Here is a 21,331-nt window from a genome sequence, read left to right as displayed (position 1 = left end):
TGCAGTCATCCTGCTCTGCAAATGGCCAATCTTTCGCCCGCTACACTTATCACGGAAAGTCTAACAGCTTCGTGTAGCTAAACAAGGCTTCCGAACCGGCGAAGCCGAACTACCTCTCGTGACAGTGTTATCAGTTTTGTCTTGATGTTTGTGATCCGCTGTCGGTAAACGTAGTCGGCAGTTGGCAAAACACAGTCGTATTTTTTGTGACCGATTGGCCGGACGTCGTAATAATATATTTGTTCCTGTGGAAGTGCTCGAATCGAAAGTGTTCTCTTCGATATTATGTGCAATTGAGCGTAGAGACAATATTAGTGTGTTTTTTTAATTAATTAATTTATATTGTGAGGAACAATCGCCTTGTTTAGTAGTGTATATTACATAAAATTCATCAAAATGGATGTGAGTATTATAAATATGATTTCCGGAGGAAAGAATGTAACAAGTTTAAATTTAGTTGATTGTATCCAAAATTCCGTGTAATCCATGAGATCTGTTTGGCGTAACTTGCTGGGTTTAAGCCTAACAATTATGTCTTACAAGTTCATTTACTTGAGGCGGAAATGGCTCAACAAAAAAATAATTTAATCGCTCTCTGTTTTATCCGTTCCGCACGCATTTGCACCCGTGATAGGAATGTGGTTCCTCCGCACTGGGAACTTTTGGTACTGTTTCCGCCGTGTGTGTTTATGACATCACAATACAGTGCTTGCGTATCGAATAGAATGCGAACCTTCTGATAAGACACTTACTGCCTGTCTTATCACTAACGAACCGTGAAACCTACCGACAAGACAGAGTAGTTCCGATTATTACTCGTGTTATTTACTGCAACTTTGAGTGACCAACGCCATCATATTGCTTCTTGAACAAGAATAGTGACACTTTTCGCTACTCTTGTAGCGTTGTTTTCGGAAGCGGTGGACTAAAAATTGTATCATTTTGATAAAGGTTCATAGCAGCATAACCAACAATTAATGTTGAAGTTATTTGGAGGAATTCTTACCTTTTCGACGTACCGCCGCCGACGTACCAACCGAAATAAGCTACAAATGATGAAGTGTTTGTGCGCACGGTGACACCAACGTGTGACACTATCTTGCATCACAGTAATACTATCTTGCTTTCAGCACGGGGAAAATCAGCAGAAAGGTGTTGTTTCTTGCCAGTATCTTGCATCTTGTGCTGCGTGTAGTTGTGCGGAGCGCTAATCTGCGAATCAGTAGTGATACATTTCGCGACCCGAGAGGATCGTGCTGATGTCTAATTGTTGTTTAAAGTATCAAGTGAATTCTGAAGCGAGATACAAGATTACCGCAATTCTGTTTGCATAATAGACTAGTTGGGTGTGTGGGTACAACATATTTCCACTTCTTTCGGTTGTTTTCGTTTGCACTCGGTACTGATTATTCTGTGCTAAAGATTAATTCAAAATGGTTAGCGCTAAACGGGAGGAATACTTGTAAATGGTTGGTAAAAAAAATTTTAATATGAAATTTGTTTTACTTTTCTTTGTAGAATTGTAACGATAATATTGAAGATGGAGAAATCTACGGCCACCGCTCATCCGGCATCGGCCGCCGGGCCTAAGGTGTCACAGATAGCCAATCTTTTCCAGCGCAAACCCGTCGAACTAGCACAGGAAATACAAACGCGCTCGGACAGACCCACCACGGATAGTACCGCAACAACTCACTCCCCAACAGCTACAGTTGTGCGGACCGAATCACACGCCGCTCGTTTCAACAACGCTCGCGCTCTGTTCGAGAAGCTCGGTGAGGGGCGCGTTAATCGCCCGCCGCCCTTCAGTATTAAGATGTCACATTCCAGCAGCAAGGAGGACAATCTGTCCGATATCGGCTCCGGACCGGACCGATCACCATCGCCAAAGAGAAAGCAACTGCACGGCCAACAGCAGCAACCCCCGTCAGCGATCAGCAATGGCATTGGCAAGCTTGACTCGAATCGTATCCTCAACCAATCAAGGCTAAAGTCGGAAAAGCCAGAAAAGCCCGAAAAACCCGAGCGGAAGTTTAATTCCCGCGAGCTAATTGAAAAGCAGAAGAACTGGACGTCACACTTCTCGAAGACGCGCACAACAAAAGGTTCCGGTGCGAGCGAATTCAACCGGTGCGATATCATTCGAACAGTACCCGGTACGGGTATCATTGCTGGAGCCGGATCAAATACGGTTACCCCTGCAGCGCCAACGGCTGGTCCCGGCCCAACCACAAACGGAAACTATTCAGCCATTCCAAATGGAAGTGCGAAGGAGCAGCTTCCTTTCGCTGCGGAACGGAACGGTCATGCTGTTAACCATGGCCATGCGCCCATGATTAGCAGCCACCATCGGTTACCATCTCCAAGCGAACCTCCGCCAAGCCCACCAAAGCGACAGACTCCTCCGCCGCCACCACCGGAGAAAGGTCCACGGACGGCTAATTTAAGACAAAACTCATTCCCGAGCCCAACAAAGACACCGCCAGCGGTTCCACCGCACGCCACCGATCCGAGCTCCCTTAGTCCAACCAAGCTGAGCCCGGAGAAGCTTAAACCTCCACCGAGACAGGCCGAACCGCCTCCGGTAAATGCAACACCACACGCTAATTTACCCCCGGTTGCACCTGTGCGAAGTAGTACCACGGTGCTTTCCACGGTACAACACCACCAGCAACAGCAGCTTGTTAGTGGTGCCAGTATCGAACAACAGGTGACACCGCCTCCACCGGAAAAAGCAATCCGGAAGAAATCGCTCGAAGGTAATCTGGACGAACGGCAACCTGGGTTACCGGTGGGTAATGGAGGTAATGGTGCAGCAAACTTCAAGTATCCCGAACTTGGAGCCCTTGCCAGAAGGCAATCGTCCGAGAAGGATACCGGTTCTGGTGGACTTACGTCTCCAGCACATGCCATCAGTTCTTCGCCCAGCCCAGGTGCGAGCGCATCGTCGGGTCCTTCTTCGCCGATTCACACCGAGGACGAGAAGCAGGAGAATGAATCAACGGAAAAGTTGATGAAGGTTGGCAGCAGCGAGCGGGAAGATTCACAAGCCGAAGACTCACCACCGGCGAACGATGGGAAGACGGTAGAGGAACTAAATGGTGAGTACAGCAATTAGGAATCGTGTGGAATCATTTTATAAAATTTTCAGAATCCTAGACTTGGATGTATTTATTATTGCATTAAAGAGGGGATGAAACTAGGTTTGAATCAATTTCTTCAAAACATATTTTTATAGAATTAAAAGTAAGAAACGCGTTTGAAAGAGGAACGATATTGTTAGATGGAAATTCAAATCCTTGTCAGGAAACAGATACATCTCGTCCCGCTTGTATCACAGATGGCCGCCATTGTTTGCAGTCACGGAGTGTTCGCTCATTAGGACTCTTCATTGGCAACACTAAGCAGTTTATATTGAACACTTCACATTGAACGTTTGCATTTCGTGCCGTCTGCTGAACGGGATGGAGCATAACAGTTGTTCGTTTTCAATAGCTTTGTCCTGTGTCAGGAAGTTGCCGAACGTGTGCTACTGCTGGTACGTACTTGTGGAGTGTGGAGTACACATAGTACTTCATAATGGCTCCACTTAGACTGGATTCGGCATGGAACGTGACCATGCATGCTATGTGCCTGGAGAGTGTTCTTACAACCCTTTTGCTGCTGGTTTTTTATGATGAAGGTACCGACAAGAACCCCTTGCGAGAAATTCGACTAGATGAAGAATCGGGTCGTGCACGATATAATAATAACTTTTCAACGAAACGTAACGTTTCCCCGGTTGCAGTTGGTTGGTTGCGCTGGTCCGACTGGGGTTTTGAGCTAATTTTCACTGCTTTTGGAAATCTTCAATCATCTTCATCATCAGAAAGAGAGGGAGTGTGATGTGGTAGATCACAATTATAGGGCAAAGCAAACAGCGATGTGGAGCATAGTGTGTAGGGTGTGTTTTCGTATTGCGGTTACAGATGGCAATCGTTAGGAGGCAAGAGTATGGAGCATTATTTGCTTTGGTGTTCTTTTTGTATGGGGTTCCTTTTTGGGTTTAGTTACGCTAGGTGACGATGCTGACGTACGTTTTACTAACGAGCTGTAGCTCTGATTGCATACTTGCAAAGGTCCAATTCTAAATCCACATTAACAACATGCTGCTATGTATTTAAAAAGTTAGACGATATATTGCAAATGCTTTAGTTTATCGGACGGTGTTTATGTATTAAAATTGCTATAAATGAACTAAAGTTATTTTTTTAAATCCGCATCGCAACTCAAGCACACCGTATGTTTGCTTTGGGATTACACTTTACTATGGATATACCTTCACCGGAAGATCTCTAAATCCTTCCAGATGCTGTACAGATCCAACACTGGATGTAGGAAAATATAAATTTTCCGTGCATCGTTCGCGGGCGCAAGAGAGTGTGGGCAATAATATTGTGTTTTCTACGTCATGTTTTTGGTCGCAAAAGGTTGGGCACCCGCGACCCGGTACAACGAAACTGTTCACCAGCGGTCATGTAAAATTGGCCTATTTTTATCGCGGTCTTAAACAAACAGTGCACCAGACGTATTGGAGCGATGCAATGAGTCCATTGCCAGGTTTAGGCGTAACTTTAGCTCATGCAGAAATGGGGGAAGCAGTTAGCCCTGGAGCTGGGAAATTCATTTGGGAATGGTGCGATGCGAATGCAACGAGTAATACTAAATGATGTTGGTGTACCAGCAGCATCATTTTTCATCACTGTTCGAGGATTATCCACCAATGCAGCTTCGGCAGTCTGTTGGGGTTTTGAAGGTGTACCGCATGCAAATTTGCTTACTAACGATGATATTATAGACTATTCATTTGGAGGGATGATAGTAAGCAAAAACCTCATTTATTACGCGCATGTTCAATTTGTTATTAAAAGTTATTTATATGGTCTCTATAACTATTGTATGATATTATGATATTAGTAGTTTTAGATGAAACATATTATGGAATAACAGTTGAGTTTAAGTAGTGGATCAATATATTGCATTACTAACGAATATCGCCCAAGGAGCTCTTAGCAACAAGCGTTCTTGCTCTCGTTTTCGATTTACAAGAAATACGGAATGAATTTACTGACACACTGTTTCATTGCAAAAAGCACAACAAATCGCGGTCAGTGTGAAGTAATGCAACGACGTTTCGACATCGATGGAGAAAGTGCATAAGCCACCCTCATCAGCAACAGTCTCTAGCACCGACATGTGTTTGTTGTGCATTTTTCATCACACTCATATGCCTTCCGTTGCCGTTCGCTTCTCATTCCAGCACAGCATGCTGGCGTCCGGCACTCCCTAAGATGAGCAAAAGAAGGGTGTCGTTTTTATAAATAGAACCACAGTGTGAAAGTACGTGCTGGCGAAGGGAATAGACCCAGACGCCGGGGACTGAAGAGAAAATGCACTTTTCGGCTTTTTCCGGTACCCGATCGGTCGCTCTGGATGCATTTGCCGTATGGTGGCTAAAGAATGGAAACGATTGCTGGAAAACACATTGGCCGCGAGTGGTCGATTGGAGTGGGTAAAGAACGATTGAAGGCAACGTTTCGTACAATCGTAGCCTTTCATTTTGGAGTTCAGCTGCCCGGTAGAGCAATGTGATACGGCAGCTTCTGTTCTGTTGTTTGAAATAGAAATTATTTTTGTTATAAGAGAACAGTAACTATTAATCTGCCTGGAATATTCATGAAGTAGTTTGCATTAATTTCATTAAACTGTATTAGTTTGTATTTAATTTTTGAAGAATGGCCCCAGTTTATGGTTAGAGCGCCTTCGTTGAAGATGAAGTTGCTCCATGAAAGCAAACCAGAACTTGCTCTTGTAAATCTCAAGTCGTCTGATTTCAGAACACTTCACTACATCATTCTCGGCATGAAGTGCTGTTTGGTGGACGGCGAAATAAACTTCCAAAAATAGTGAAAAACTATACCATAATTCCCCACATATCTGTGATCGTAGCTCCATTTCCTTCCCATGAGAAAGGATCATTCACCAATGTTCAGGCCTGTTCGATCACATTATACGATTCAAACCACTTCGTTTTCGGGCGCAGATCATTGGATGCGTGCCGTCCGAGTGCACTAGCTCCCTCCTGGAGGGTAATTTCGATGCAAACTCTAGCAAAGAGAGAATTGTTGGAATTTTTTCTCAGTGCGACGCATAATGTTCGGGTGAACCTTCCCAACCCTAATGTTGCGTGGCGTCTCGCCGACGCCAAAGTTGTAGTGTATGCTCCACAAATGGAGGGAACTCGACGATCGGCAGATCATCGCCTGCATGGTGCTCTTTCTCTGTTGAGAGAGTGAAGTGTCTCGCACGATCATCATCCGCGAGACCGACGATCGACACCCGCCAACGACACACGGTTAGTATTTTCACGTCCGTGCTTTGGTACCATGCGGACGTGCGTGTTCGGTGTTTCACGTCGCGTTCTTGCTGTACTTTCAGTCGCGTTGTTTTGTTAACTGGTTTTCTGTGTAGTTTTTTTTTTAAAAATTTGTCATCCTTTGTGAGCAAACTTTGTGTGGAATTAAGGAGGTGCGTGGGTGTTTGAGAGCAATTTGTTCAGCGCCGTCACATGTGTTGATATCCAGTCCATTTGGCGTTACTCACGAACGCTCCATTGACGTTAAATATTCGAAAGTGAAATGTTTTGCTGAGATGGCCTTGGGCGCAGTAGTGACACTATCTGCAATGCGCCAGTGTTATATGCAACTCATCTTCGATATGCAAATTCATTAGCCCTGCGCGCGTTGTTTAATTTTTTTTCGTAATCTCTGACACAAAATTTGCTGAACGGCCTCCTGCCGGCGCCGTACCGAAGTTGACGTAATTTATGTGTATTCACGTGAATCCCAGTGATGCTGTGGCCATGTTTGTGATTATATTTAACCGCACTTCAGCTGCACGTAGCGTAAAGGATCATAATCTATTAGCAGCCGCAGTGAAAGTATTGCTCGGTATAGAATGAAAAAAAGGGGAAACAAAATGTCCGTTCGGAAAAGTGGATGAGAATTCAAGCCAAATATGCTTCCCAAGTGATTTGTTGTGTGTGCGTTTGTGTATTTCACTCAAGCGAAGGTTGAAAATGAGCAACGGAATATATTTCCCCCCGGTGGTGTGTTCGTTCGTTCAAGCTATGATGAAAAATGTGCGCAAAAATCGTTTCCCCCCGGGGAAAACGAAGCAAAATAGAGGAATCATACGTAACGAGCGGAAGGGTGTAAGGTGTAAAATAATTTTATTGTGTGAAAGATATAATTCTTCTGTCGCTTTACTAGCAGAACACGCGATGAAATGTGTTTGTGTGAGATTGCCTTAGTGTCGGTCAAGTGAAGTTAGCCAGTCACACAACATTGGGGCAAGAATATATGCTGCAAAGTGCTCGGCAGTTGCACCATTTAGTTGGTAGTGGTAGTGTGTGTTTTCATATACAGTCAGTTAGTGGGAATGTGCCATCTGCGAATAAAGCCCAACAGCAAAGTCAACTATTACAGCCGGCACATTTTAATTGGAGCAAATGATCTTAACTCCGTCCGAGGGGTTCTTGCTGCAAGCAACAGAGATAGAGAGATAGGGAAGGCTCTTGAAATTCATTGAAATTGTTCAAACACCATCATCATGCAAAAGTTGCAACACCAACACATCGGACATAGTCTCGGAATTGATGAATGCCAATTATGTTTGCGATGCTTTTGGGGAAAAGTTTGCGTTTTGCCTGACGAGCGCTCCGTAGTCAATTAGACGAACCTCTCGCTTCGCAGTGTCTAGGGTATTCGACGCCTGAAAGTATGCAATTAGTTATTATCGGCATGAGTTTTATGAAAAATTAATCAATTTTGAGACACTTTAGACGTTTTTTAGTCGAAGTTTTTAGGTTTTTTGGGTGGAATTTACATTGAGTATAGCAAAGTTTACAAGTTTCAAACTAAATGTAGTGAATTATTGAAATCCTGTTCAACCGGTGTTAGAAGTTTCAGACTCAATGGGGTGAAATATTGAGATCCTGTTGTTGAAGAAAACATTAGACTTATAACGGATAGTTATTAATTGTTAATTCTTCAAGCCCAATTGAGAAGTTTTAGCCTACAACATTTTGCCATGTTGTAGTAACCCGTTTTCTTCTTGAATGAAATTCTACGTCACATATTCACACACCCTGATGATGGCGACTGATAAAGAAAGTGCTTAAATTAAATGTTAAGATTAAAAATAGGAATATAATGAGCCTGACCTTAAACATTGTGATTTGAGACGAACTGGGAGGTAAATTGTGGGTGGTGTTTTAAATTTAATCTCGCTTGTTGTAAACAACAGACGATCCCCATTGACGGGGCTATACATGATTGTGCGTTAGTGGCGCTAACTTGTATATACGTGATACTCCGAATATAAACGTAATTGCGATTTGTTTTAAAACAGTATTCAATCAAATGCTCTTACTTTTGTTATGAATATAAGATTAAGAGTACGCTTCAATTTGCTTTCATAACGAGTTGATCAAATACGGTTGATATCTACATAAAATGTCAAGCTCGACCTGGTTTTTCACAAAAACTTTACGATTTTTTTATTGAAAAAAAAATCAAATATGTACAATTCGATCAGGCGATCTACTGTTACCGTGCTCCATGTGTGTTCATTCCACTGTAAACAATGATCGTTTGGCTACGTTACACAGAACTCCATACACGTTCCATCACACGCAAGTGCACAGCAAATTCTTCCAAACATTGTGAAGCGAAACAAATAGCAAACAAACAAACAACCAAATGTTCCGAAGGGCATCCAAGAAAGGAAAAAAAATCTGTCATAAAAAAGAGCTCATCAAGCATCAAGCTCGACATTGTTTGGTCGGCGGTGCGTTGCCCAACCAACCTCAAAAACACACTTGTACCTTAACCACGATATGATCCAACCATCCCATGTACATGTGCGAATGTCAACAGACCAGACAGTCGGGAGGTCGTTTGAAATTTTTATAAATAAAAATGTACATTTTTTTGTTTTAGTTTTTTCGATGCTTGTTCCTTCTACACTTGGGGATGTTGTCTGCAACGGTGTTTTTTTTTCGCCCATTCTTTTGGCTACGATCATTCACCACCGAGGCTAGACAGTGGTTTGTCAAAACGTTGTTAAAAGCCACCAATGTGGGGGATGAAGAAAAAAAACAACATCTTTCAGAATTAACATGCAAACAGTCAGCAAAATCATTGACGATCACCGATTGCGCGACTACCGGACAGGCACAAGATCAAAGCCAATGAAATGAGAATCTTCCGTCTAAGTGGAACCGATATTTGATCATGCAATTTAGTTGGCCGTAAACAGCATCTTGACCATGTTGGTGAAATCGGTTTTTGCTTTCCCCGATAGATGACACACACGCTTTGAGCAAGCTGTCAGACAGCTGTAAACGGATTGTGAGGATTGATTTAATTTTTATTACTTCCCATCCCAAAAGCATTTCGCCTCGGACCCAGCTCTGTGTGGTTCGTGTGGGTCTCCTAGAAGGTGATTCATTAGTTGTGTAATAAAAAATTGAGATCGAAAAAGAGGGTCTCTTGTCAGCGAGCTTATTTGAATCTGCTTGACGCAAGTGTGTGATGACGTCAGGGAAGAAATTTTGCTCATTGGATACTGATTTATTAGAAGATGTAGATTGAAATTATAAAAATCTGGAAAGTTTGTTATTTATACTGCAATAGATGGAAGGTAAAACGAAATTTTCGGTTAATAAAAGCAACTATGTGTATTAATAGCACAACCTAGTTAATTCTGACTACAAAATTTACTGGAACGTTAAAGTACTTTGGTGAAATTCTGATAGACATTACCGGCATTCCACCGAAACGATTCGGGGGACGAATTTCATTTGGAAACGATCATGTGTTGGAATCATTTCCAAAGAGAACATTAATGCGCAAATCGAAACCACCAACGCTAGTAGTGAACCGAATGTGGAGTATCCACTTAGTATTCGTTTAAAACATTCCAATACTATTTGTGCGTCCGCGCTGTTACGCTTGTACAGAGCAAGATACAAGTCTTATGAAAGCAGCTGTCCACCTTTGTCGACCATCAACATTCTTTGTCGACATTCCTTTGCCTTGAACGCGATCGATAGCAAGTGTCATTTGATTTTACGATGGCGTCGCAATATTTCGGAAAAAAAAGTTAGTTGATCCTAGGGTATTTCTCTCTGTCTCTTTCCCCCTTTTACACTCTTTTGGTGGCCATCTGGTGGTTTGATGATCACTCGACACTGAACATGTGTTGTTGGGTTGGACGCGAAGTTGACGGAAAAATTAATCAGACCGTTCCCCTTTTGTGATGTGTCTCAAATGACAGAAGTAGTGATTTGAAAGGTGTAACATGAGTCCCTTTCTTGTATGAAAAGAATATATCCCTTCCGGATAAAATGTACTTCCAAACCAAGTTGTTTTTTTTTAATGTTAACTTTTTGGTGATTGTATTCTGTCGCTACGATACAAATTGTTCAATGCACGCAATGTTGTCGGATATATGATACGAGAGCGAAGATATGTTTATCCATTTGCTCGGAATATAGACACGAAGGAGAGCAGCTCAGGGGTGCAGCGAGAAACATAAATCAAGATTACATTCTTGAAATTGGAGAGGCGTTTTCACCCGATACTACTTGGGGCTGGTCGATGTGGGCGACTTTGTAGAACGCCGAAGATGCTGGGGTTCTTGAGAGAAGTTTTTGAAGTTTGTATAAACAAGAGAAACTGTGTTTCTCTCATATTTCTTATGAAATAATGACGAAAAAGTACTCAAATAATGTAATTTGTACCATAATGAAATATTTAACTGCAATCTAAACTTACAACATTGTTTTTATCATCATCTTTTCGCGTTAGAAAAGGTCATCTTTTGGCAATATTTGCTGAGATTGTGCTGGAAAGATGATGGAGAGATTACTTCAACTAAAAAAACAAACAGTAGACAAACGCCCTGTTGACTGGCGACAGAATGGTTTGCTTTTTTTTGAGCAAAATTTGAAAAAATTCCCGTCGCGTTACCAAAGTGTCTCCCATGCTCATCCATTATCGGATGGTCGGTATGTTATTTTATTCATGAATCCAACCGAAAAAGTCAATAAACATTTAATGTTTTGCAATGGACATCGTGTTCCTAAGTGACCATCAACGGTAGACAACATCAGGGAATGCAATTCATTAACACATAATAGCTCATCGTCAACACGAGAGGGGGAATTGGGTATAAAAAAAAATGGTGGGAGCCCACTGATTATTGGGGTTGGGAGTAGTGTGCTACCAGTAATAGAGTTATGGAAAAACGAAAAGTGAAAATATGTAGTTCGTCTTTTGTACTCACCGTCTCAGGTCTCAGAACAATGTTCCGGTAAGGTGTGCATTTGCAACGCTAATCTCGAACGGGCGCGGGTCGCCGTCTTTGTGTGAAAAGTGAACCATAAAATGACTGCCCATGGTGCGCTAGTTGATATATTCGGGTTAAATTCGTGTGGTAACGAAGAATTGAGGTTGAGGTTCGCGCAAAGAAAACAATCATACGGACCGACAGATTGTGTTGTAGTTAGTTAAGATGTTGTTTTGCAAGTGAGAAGCTATAGGAGGGCAGCGCGATTTCGCACTGACCGACATCAAATTGACACAATCAGCAGCAGAAGATGTGTCTCAGCATTCGCCGTTTTTGCATCGACTGCAAAGGTGAGTGGCATTTATTTTTTGGCGATCCCTTCCATTTGTTGGATGAAACCGGCCGTTGGGTGACGCTCTTGTTTCAGTACGATCGGCTACATCGGCTGGAGATGTCACATATTGGTGGTGAAGATTATAGAGTGGATTTAAACGTGCAAACGTAACATTTATTAGACTTCTAATGCTTGATTCTTTTTCTCTCTTTTTTTTAGGAAAATCCTCACGAACAGACGATGAACATTCCGGTGAACAACAGCAACAGCAGCAGCAGCAACAGCATGGCGGTGTTACACGCCGCACGAAGGTGTCGAGCATTTGTTTTGACGTGCCAGCCGCTGGGCTTGGCAATCGTCCACCGAGCATCATCAGTAGCTCAACCACCACGGACGAAGGTGGCTTCAATGAACCGTCGCCAGAGATCAAAGCCAAACTTAAACCAGCCTACGAGTTTGATCTCCCATTGCCAGCGTCCCCGCCACGAAAGCTCCCGATCGGCGAAGATCGCTCCCCAGTCGGTAGCCCAGCGGAAGCGAAACTAACGTACGCCGACTTAGGCTATCGAGTCCGGCCAGACGGTACAGAATGTGATGAAATCTATGGCGAGGTGGATGTGTATCGAAGTGCCAACACAAATAGCAGTATTAACGGAAAGCCACATCCGGCCGGTATTCCCAGTAAAGTGACGGCCCTTAACCGATCTCAACCTTCCGGAGCGAGCGGTAACAACATGCTGAATGGACAAGGCAGTACACAGCTAGCGGAACCGCAAGTTCCCGGTGTCGCATCAGCCGTTACCAATGGACGATCCGCATCGACCGATCGTGTACTTTACGCATCCATTCTACCGTCCTCTCTCGGTGACAATAGCTCAACAACTACGACAGCCACCGACAGTGAACTAGCGTTCATGGATGGTGAACGAGACGAGGCCAAAATACTGGACTTCGACGAGTTAAGCGAGATGGGCGAGAAGGGTTACCATAGTGCGCAGATACTGCTCGATCCGACACGAACCACGCTCAGTGAGCTGGAGGATGATTACAGTACGAAAACATTACCCGAACCACCGTCCCTTGCCTCGATGAGACCGCCCCCGATTCCGGAAGGGCCACCGTTGAATCTGCAAGACACGCTGAAGTTCGCAGATGCAAGCGATAATGAGCAGGATAGCCTGTTACCTGACGAGATGACGGCGGATGAAGCTGAGCGACTGCTAAGCTCCAGGTATGTATCGCCGTATGGTTTGTGTAGTGTGGCAGTTGAGTGAGTTGTTTATATGACAAGGAGGGTGGCACTACATTCACCTAAAAGTGTAAAGAAAGCTGCAGTTCGAAGTGTACAAAACGTATTTGCTAATTCTTTCCGCATAACAGTTCATTTGTATTACACAAGGTTTGCTAATGAAACCATTGACCATTGGGTGCTGTTTGTTTGGTGAAAATTAGAAAAGAAACCACGCGCTATTTCGACAGAATTTTGGCATCTTTAATTCCCAGTATAATCGGTGGAGTAAGCCATCAAAGCATCTCTGTCTATAGTTGTCGCACGCACGGGTAAATCACAGCGGTGGTTCTCATCGTTTGCTTCCGCTGAGATTGAGTAAACACCCGATTCTGATCTGATCTGTGTTGACCCAGTTCTAGTTTTCTCGTGGGATTTGTGAGTTATGTTCCTTGTAAATCAGTAGTAGTAATATTGAATGGAACTCTCGTGTAGTGTGTTAATGGTTGTTTACAAGCAGCACACATCTCATTTCCTTTACGACCCGACAAGAAAAGGGCATAAATTTCGCTGCCATGGAATGTAGTCTATCGATCATAGTGACGTTTGTACAGTTTCCGTGCGATGCATTGTAGCGGGTGGTTTGGGTTTGCATATTTTGCATTACAAATGTGTCCTATCTCTCCATGATCGCCGTCAACTGTAAGTGGGGACCTAGTTGTCTTCGTGTGTAACGTAATGAATCGCTAGTGGCATACTCTGGTGGGAACGAGAGATATGATTGAAATTCATTGAATAAACAAAGAGGCAATCACTTTAGCTTCACATAAATGCCGATTGCTGAATGCATTATAATTGCAGCAATTGTCAATCAGCGCAGATTTTTTTAAATGCCCGATGCACGATTTAGTAACATTTCATTTAATAAAAAGTTGCCCGAGCGCTTACTTGGAATAGTATGTAAAAGTTTATTTGTCGAAGTATATTATTGGAATTAGGCAAACAAAAACCAGCAGCTAATGATAATGATCAAAGAGCTTCAAAATGTAATGAAATTTGTTATTTGTATGTAGAACCTTTCATTGGTACAAACAGACGTTTTTACGGGGCACTGTGCGCCTCCATTTGGAACAATGTCTATATTAATCGTCTTATGATTAGCAAAGTAGCGCATAAAACAGCTATATGGTTGGTATTATGTGTCCGTTTTATGGCGGCCGGTACGACGGTCTGACGTATAGCGAAGAAGTATTAGTATTAGTATCTCAGGCATTCGATATATTCGTGATTGGTCGGTCGCTGTTATCTAAAGGTACCACTTCACCGGTTTCGCTTTTATTACACGCCTCAACTGCATGGTCTCTTTCAGTCGCTTTCGTCTACACACGCTATCTTTATGGGTGCACAATTCAGATACCGAAAGTAGCGTCACTCACTACATATATTACCATGAGAGGACCTGTCCTTACGATTTCGAAATTAAATTGATCACTGTTTTCATATCTCTTTCTTTTTATTTCATATGTTTGTTTCTCACGCATCATGTTATGTTTACTGATTTATTTGATTATTTTCGGAAATTCAAACTATTGTTTCGAAACATGCAAAAAAACACAACAAAACATCATGTACAACATGCTACGACGCACAAATACCATCTTCACTTCATGCACACGATACATATCATCACCACCTCATCGCCATACACCGCCACGCTACGTTGGGCTACGATTCTTCGCTTTCGTTTGGTTCGCTATGTTCCATTTTCATCCGTATTTCCTGTACTACTTCGTTGGAGTAGAATATTGGAGAACAAGATCAGGTAAAGTGAAGATTGAACCACTTTCAATACGTTAACTTTTAGTGAAGTAAGGTAATTCGCCTAATCTATGTGCGATGTTCGTTGAAGATCGGAGGTGTTGCTTTTTTTGCTAGAAAAAGAAAACTTGTATTATTAACCCGCAAATAAATTAATTGATTGTTTATCCTTATACCGTTCATAGACAACGACCGCTGCTCTCAGATGAACAGGCACGAGAAGTGGAACAAATTCTCCTCAATAATCAAGCCAAAGCGGAAACGGATGAACCATCCCCACGGATAGTGGCAAGCACTCGCCAACCTGTATCATCCGTTCCAGAACGCCAATCTGCAGCAGGGCCAGCCACCAAACCGTCACAGCTTCCATCGATACCGGTCCCGCAAAAACAAGCTCCAACCACTGCCACAGCGGACGAGCCGGATTGGCTAAAGGATGTTCTGGAGGCACCGAAAAATGTAACCTCCTCTTCGTCTACGGTGGGATCTTCCATGCGTGATAAACCACCGCCGCCACCACCACCAACCAGCTCTAGCAGAAACAATTCCACCACTAGTCAACCGGAGGACGCGAGCATCGGCAACAACACGACCTGCGATTTGCTTAACCAAACTATTCTCGACTCCTCATCTATTCTTGCCGATTCGTACGTCGACACTGGCGATTCGATACCAAGCGTTACAACCACCACCTCAGATAGTGTTAATCTGAGTAAGTTGGAGGAATCTGCGGGTGAAACGGGTGCTATAGAGGACGATGGGGAGGCAACACAAGAAGATGAAGGTCAGGATGAGGAGAAGGATATGGTCAGCGGTCGTCAGGGAGCGATACACCGACAGCATGTAACCGGGGTTGGTGATGCTGTCAGTGAGGCAGACGTTTCTGCCGACGATGAGTCGAATAATTCGGCCGGGTTCTACATTCCCGAATATCCGCCCATACGCTGCAAGGAGGTGTACGTTAATCCGGATGGGGTGCATTTCTTCGAGGATGGTAACTTCTGGATGGAGGTTCCAGGACTGATAGAGGCGGAACGAGAGCTCGATGATGATGATTTGCGAGGGTACGTGAAAAAGAACACAAAGGTGAAATTCAGCTCCAACCCAATGCAAGTGTTTTCAACGTTCTCCGTAAATGATTACGATCGACGAAATGAGGACGTTGATCCGGTAGCTGCCTCGGCTGAGTATGAGCTGGAAAAGCGTGTCGAAAAGATGGACGTTTTCCCGGTGGAACTGATGAAGGGACCTGAGGGTTTGGGATTGAGCATAATAGGTAAGAAATAGTTAACATAAGTTCAGAGCCGTTGTAACATGTTTGTTGATTCGCTCGCTTACAGGTATGGGTGTTGGAGCGGACGCTGGCTTGGAAAAGTTAGGCATCTTCGTCAAAACCATTACGGATAATGGTGCAGCAGCACGTGATGGAAGAATACAGGTTTGCAATACTTTTGACCACAGGTTTTGCGTATTTGAAATTAATTCCAATCATTCATTAACATTTTAGGTGAACGATCAAATAATTGAAGTCGATGGTAAAAGTCTAGTCGGTGTTACGCAGGCGTACGCAGCGTCCGTTCTGCGCAACACTTCCGGGTTGGTACGGTTCCAAATCGGACGCGAGCGAGACCCAGAAAACTCGGAAGTTGCTCAGCTGATCCGCCAAAGTTTGCAGGCAGATCGTGAAAAGGAGGAACGCGTTAAGCGACAGCTAGAAGATTATATTCGTCGAAATGCAGAAATCTCCGAAGATAGTACGTTACCGGTATCGGCGAATTCAAGTGTTTCGGAAGGTCCCGTCAGTCCGACGACGAATGCCGCCGAATCACTGTTCGAAACAGAGGCCGCAAGAAGCAGTGACGTTGAGTCGTTGCGTCGGATCCTACAGGAGGTAAGAAGTTCGTTGCCAATGTACCGCTTTTACTGTATTATCGTTTCATCTTCATCTACCATTCGCAACCATCATCAGTTTTTTTACATTGCAACCGTCCCTTAACATGTCAATTGGTTTGAAATTCGTTGTCGTCTGCGAGATTTTGTTCGCTTTTCGGAATGAATCATTCCTGAGTTGCTTTATATGTTGATTAATCCAAGATAAAACTAAACCAAATGAAACTTTTTATCAGTTGTTGCATCTCTATATTTCAATGGATTTAATAATAGAGAAAAAACACACACTTTTTTATGGTAATACTTTGCAATAATATAACTCTTAAATCGAGTGAAGCCAAAACTTAACTTCAATTATTGCTAGTATTGAACGGCAGTGTAAAATTAACAATTGAATGGCTTTTTGTTACCTTCCTACCGGAAATGCTTAGTATTTTTCATTAAATTGTTCTGTATTTTCTAATAATTCGCATCAATGATAAGATTTGTCGTACAGAGTGTTCATTTACGATCAAGTTTAGTGTTTTGCGTTTCGTTTTTCGCGTTTGTATACGTTTAACTGGTTTGTTCTATTCCATTTCGTTCTTTTTTTTTACTGTGCAATCGCAATCCTTCTAACCAATATTGGGAATGGCCATATGTCTGTTGCAGCATAAAGCGGTAAAGTTTCGTTTAATAGTGCTTCAAGCGTTTCACAGCGTTTATCACCTGTGCGTCGACGTAACACTGACGTTAAACATAGCTTATGAAAATCCTAGGTTGTAGTTTCTATTAGTCATTGTGCAGATTTGTTTTGCCTCGCTTTTCTTTTATAAGAAGCTTAGCAGTGTTATTGTCAGCATTAGTGTTTCCGTCAGTTGCTTTGTGTCGTTTTTCGGCTTCTTATTCTTTGCCATTATAATAGAATTTGGAAAACTAGAGCAAATATGATTTGCGTTATGGGTTTTCTCTAACTGGAGCAAGCAAATGGCTGGACCGAAACCTCCCAAGCAGCGCGGAGATCGGAATGGGCTGGATGCTAAAGGCTTACAAGAGTCATGTATATAGAATTTCATACTCTTTCCATTGAGACGGTAAGATTGTTCTGCATGTCACGCTAGGTATAAAAACTGAGCAGAATGCATGCATGTGTGTTACCTTGTTATTCTTTCGCACTGCCACCTCACAGATGCACCGCGGTCGTAGTGTTTTCTTGGTTATACTTTTTTTGTTTAAATATTTACCTCAAACGATTGCGATAATGCAATGTAGATGAATAATGTAGATAAAAAAAACCTGTTTCCGTTGATACTGAAGAATAAGATATCGATGAAACGTCATACAATCTGAATTCCCATCGATCGTTTTAATTTGCATCGACAGTTTACTTTCGTTACCCTCTCAACGACAAACCGATACCAACAAGAAACAAAAACACATCTGTTTATTGGAATATTTTCCCAATTTCTTTTCTTTCTTTCCAATCCGCCACACGCAATGCATCTGTATCTTTGTCACTGCCAACCAACTCTACCAACCACCCACCCCACTCGCTCGTAATTATGTAAACAAAAAAAAACAATTCCTGAACCGCAACCGATCTATGCAACAAAAAAAAAATCATTTAAACCAAACACACCATTCCACTGCAATTTGATTTTCTTTTCTCTTTGGCTGTACCATGTTCACGTACCTCTTACTTTCTCGGTGTCAAAATTATGTTCAATTTACACGACCCCGAAATCATCACAAATCTACCGTACTCTACTCATCGAAAATGCCAATGGAACTTCCTCTTCCCCCCTCGGAATGTTATTGCAATGAATCGGTCCACTTTTTTGAAAATAACACAAAACCAAACAATAATATGTCCAGAACCTTAAAACCATTGCACTGCATGAGGGCGACATTCTGAACCTGAAACAACAGGTAAGTTAATCTATCATTTGTTTATGTTTTACATTTTTATGTTAACCGGCGGGTGGATGGGATTATTTTATTTATTTGTTTTCCTTTCGTTGGGACAAGGAAGAAAGTTAATACCAAAGCGATGTGTTGTATATGTGTGCGAGTGTACGTGCGCGCGCGCGTTTTGTTTGTGTGTATTTACGCAATTCATTCAAATCTACAACAACTGTGTGTGATCATTCGTTGTGTTCTGCTGCAAAAAAAATATTTCTTTGCTCTGACTAGACATGCGTCTGTCCTGTTTCTCGTTTTTGGCATTAAACTCTCACGCATTTTAAATGTATCCATCTGCAATACAAAAAATGAAACAAATATTTATTCACAGACTCACTTAAACACTAAGCACTTAGGGTCAGCTACGGCATATTGGCACGATTTACAAATAATATTTTATCATTTTTATAAAATTCTATTCAAATAAGGTACCTTGGCTGGTTTTCTATAAACGAAATGATGCAACTTTGCACACACAAGCAAATTGTTGAGGTTAATTGCTTTTCAATGTTACACACAGATGTTTAACTGCCTCAAGCAAACTTTAGAAGAATTTTGCAACACAAAAACTCACCTTTCAGGAGAGAAGTGTACATTAAACATACCCCCCTTATATATCCCACGGCGTACGAATGTTAAGCTAATGTTATTTTTACGGTTCCTTCCTTCAACGCATCAACTGCAACCCGGTATCCAAACACTCCGTACTCCTTCAACCGCCTGTGCTTACGAACTCCACCTTCACTAGCTCATTAAATATCAGCAGACCTGCAACGAGGCAGAACTGCTGAATGAGCGTGTGAAGCAAACGGAACGTGAACTGGCCAACATTAAAAAGGAAGCCAACAACTATCAGAACATGCTGCAGCAATCGCAGGCACAGTATTTGGTGCTGGAAAAGAAGTACAGCCGGGTTAAGAAAATACTGCGCGACTATCAGCACCGGGAAAGGGATATGGTGAGTGTTTAGTGGCATTGAGATATTTATAGTGTTTGGAAATGAATGACTTTTTTCCAATTTTATTCTTCCACTTTCCTAGATTCAGTTCCAGGAATATTATTTGCAGCATCTGCAAGAGAAAGACACCGAGTACAATGCGCTGGTAAAGAAGTTAAAGGATCGTGTCATCAGCCTTGAGCAAGAGCTGCAAGAAACGCAGCGAAAAGCCGGCTTTCCGGTGATACTGCCGTATGACAGTGCCAGCCTGAAGCTGACGCCTCAGATGTCCCGCCGCCAGCCACCCAAACCCGTCTTCCAGAAGCTGGAAACGGATCTTTCCGATACCGAGTTCAGTGATCTTTCGCCGGACGGTGAAGGTGAGGACGGCAAAACAGCCACTGTCGAGCGCAAGGTGCCTCCGTCGGCTAAAGACGATGATCTAGACGTTGCCGTGCCGCAGCATGAGTTGCTGGATAATTCACTGAACAAAGGGAAGAGCGATTTGGTAGCGCGAGGTGGTCTAGCGAAGCGTAATCTGCCAGGCAAACGGAGTCACAGCAATAGCGGTTCAGATTGTGCTCTGGACGAAAGCGACGAAGAGGGTCATATAACGAGGAGCACAACCGGTACGGAAGGTTCGCACGAGTACAGTGGGCTGTACAGTACGCCGCAGATCATGAATCGTAAGGTGGCCACACTGAAGGGAGAAGATTCTGGTCCGCCAGTGTACGCCCAGGTGAACAAGGACCGCAGTTCCACTGGGGGCCACACAGATCAACAGCAACACACCACGATTCCAAACATTTACCGTGCCGCTGTTGGGTCGGATAATGGGAAACTAAACTCGAGCTACGGTTCCGATCTGAATGCATCTTCGTACGACAGTGATCTCGGTTCGTCGACGGATAAGCTGAAGGATAGTGGACTATCGAGCGATAGCTGGATGTACCCAAGCCGACGGCCGAAGGGTCTAAAGGGCATTACGCCACCGTTGTTAGCGGAGCAGCTGAAGGAACGGCTGGCGGAACGCGAAGGTCGTCGTGGTTCCGGTGGTGGTTTGATCGACGATGGTTCATCGCGTGACTCTAGCGATGATTACTCCGAAATCAACCAACAGCAAAGACACATCAGTCCAGCAGCATCGTTGTCGCAAAATTTGTTGGTGGAAATCAAGAAAGCTGTCAACGAAGCACAACCGAAAGGTAATGCATCCCGCTTATAACAACTCTTTGTCTATCTGTTTGTGATTGTGTGGTTCCAAACCTGCATGTGTGAACCATTGTGTGTGCGTATGTTTTCGGTGTATCGATTTGCTTCCTCTTTTTAACGGGGATGGAGCGATCTGTTCGATACAGTGGAATGTATCTCTTTTGTTTCGATTTACAATCAGTTCGTGTGCCTAGTCAAAAGCCAAAAGATAATTGTAGATTCTTTTGGTTTTTTTTCTTTTTTTCTTGGCTTTTTCTCTTTTTCTCTCCGTTTCATCCGCAGTGAAAAACATACTTCCACAAAATTTATCTCCTCCAGGCGGAAATGGTCCATGGCAGCAGCAGCCACAGCAACACCAGCAGGGACAATCCACCAGCGGTGGTCCGACAACAGGATCGCAGGGCCCTCCATCACCGTCGAGCGTCTCGAGCGGATCGACCTCACCCGGTGCTTACTCGCCGAGCCGTACGCTCGACCTTTCCGGTTCAACGTCCAGCTTCTCGAGCGATCGAATCCGTGATACACATCAGTGGAAAAATGGTCCCGTTGAAGAGTGGTCAAACGAACAGGTAATGTG

The 21,331-nt window shown here is 43.2% G+C and overlaps 1 protein-coding gene across 8 annotated transcripts in view; it reads left to right on the top strand.

The window, feature by feature from the left end:
• The window catches only part of LOC125769261 (neurabin-1), a 59,435-nt gene that overhangs the window by 36,233 nt on the left and 1,871 nt on the right, over window positions 1–21,331 (top strand). For 3 of the 8 annotated variants that reach the window (XM_049437889.1, XM_049437888.1, XM_049437887.1), the window contains 10 exons: window positions 1,519–3,101; window positions 11,948–12,959; window positions 14,758–14,778; window positions 14,960–16,050; window positions 16,115–16,212; window positions 16,282–16,665; window positions 18,519–18,572; window positions 19,354–19,563; window positions 19,646–20,747; window positions 21,037–21,323. In XM_049437889.1, the coding sequence (XP_049293846.1) occupies window positions 1,541–3,101; window positions 11,948–12,959; window positions 14,758–14,778; window positions 14,960–16,050; window positions 16,115–16,212; window positions 16,282–16,665; window positions 18,519–18,572; window positions 19,354–19,563; window positions 19,646–20,747; window positions 21,037–21,323 (5,820 nt within the window). In that variant the 5' untranslated portion in view covers window positions 1,519–1,540. Of the gene's footprint in view, window positions 1–38; window positions 403–1,518; window positions 3,102–6,099; window positions 6,568–8,043; window positions 11,745–11,947; window positions 12,960–14,757; window positions 14,779–14,959; window positions 16,051–16,114; window positions 16,213–16,281; window positions 16,666–18,518; window positions 18,573–19,353; window positions 19,564–19,645; window positions 20,748–21,036; window positions 21,324–21,331 lie in introns of those variants that run through there. The other 5 variants (XM_049437890.1, XM_049437893.1, XM_049437894.1 and 2 more) reach the window with 5 other exon arrangements.

The sequence above is a fragment of the Anopheles funestus genome, chromosome 3RL (genome assembly GCF_943734845.2).
Source record: "Anopheles funestus chromosome 3RL, idAnoFuneDA-416_04, whole genome shotgun sequence".
In the NCBI taxonomy this organism is placed as follows: domain Eukaryota; kingdom Metazoa; phylum Arthropoda; class Insecta; order Diptera; family Culicidae; genus Anopheles; species Anopheles funestus.
Note: the sequence above shows the minus strand (reverse complement) of the source record. Positions and strands in the feature narration are given on the sequence as shown.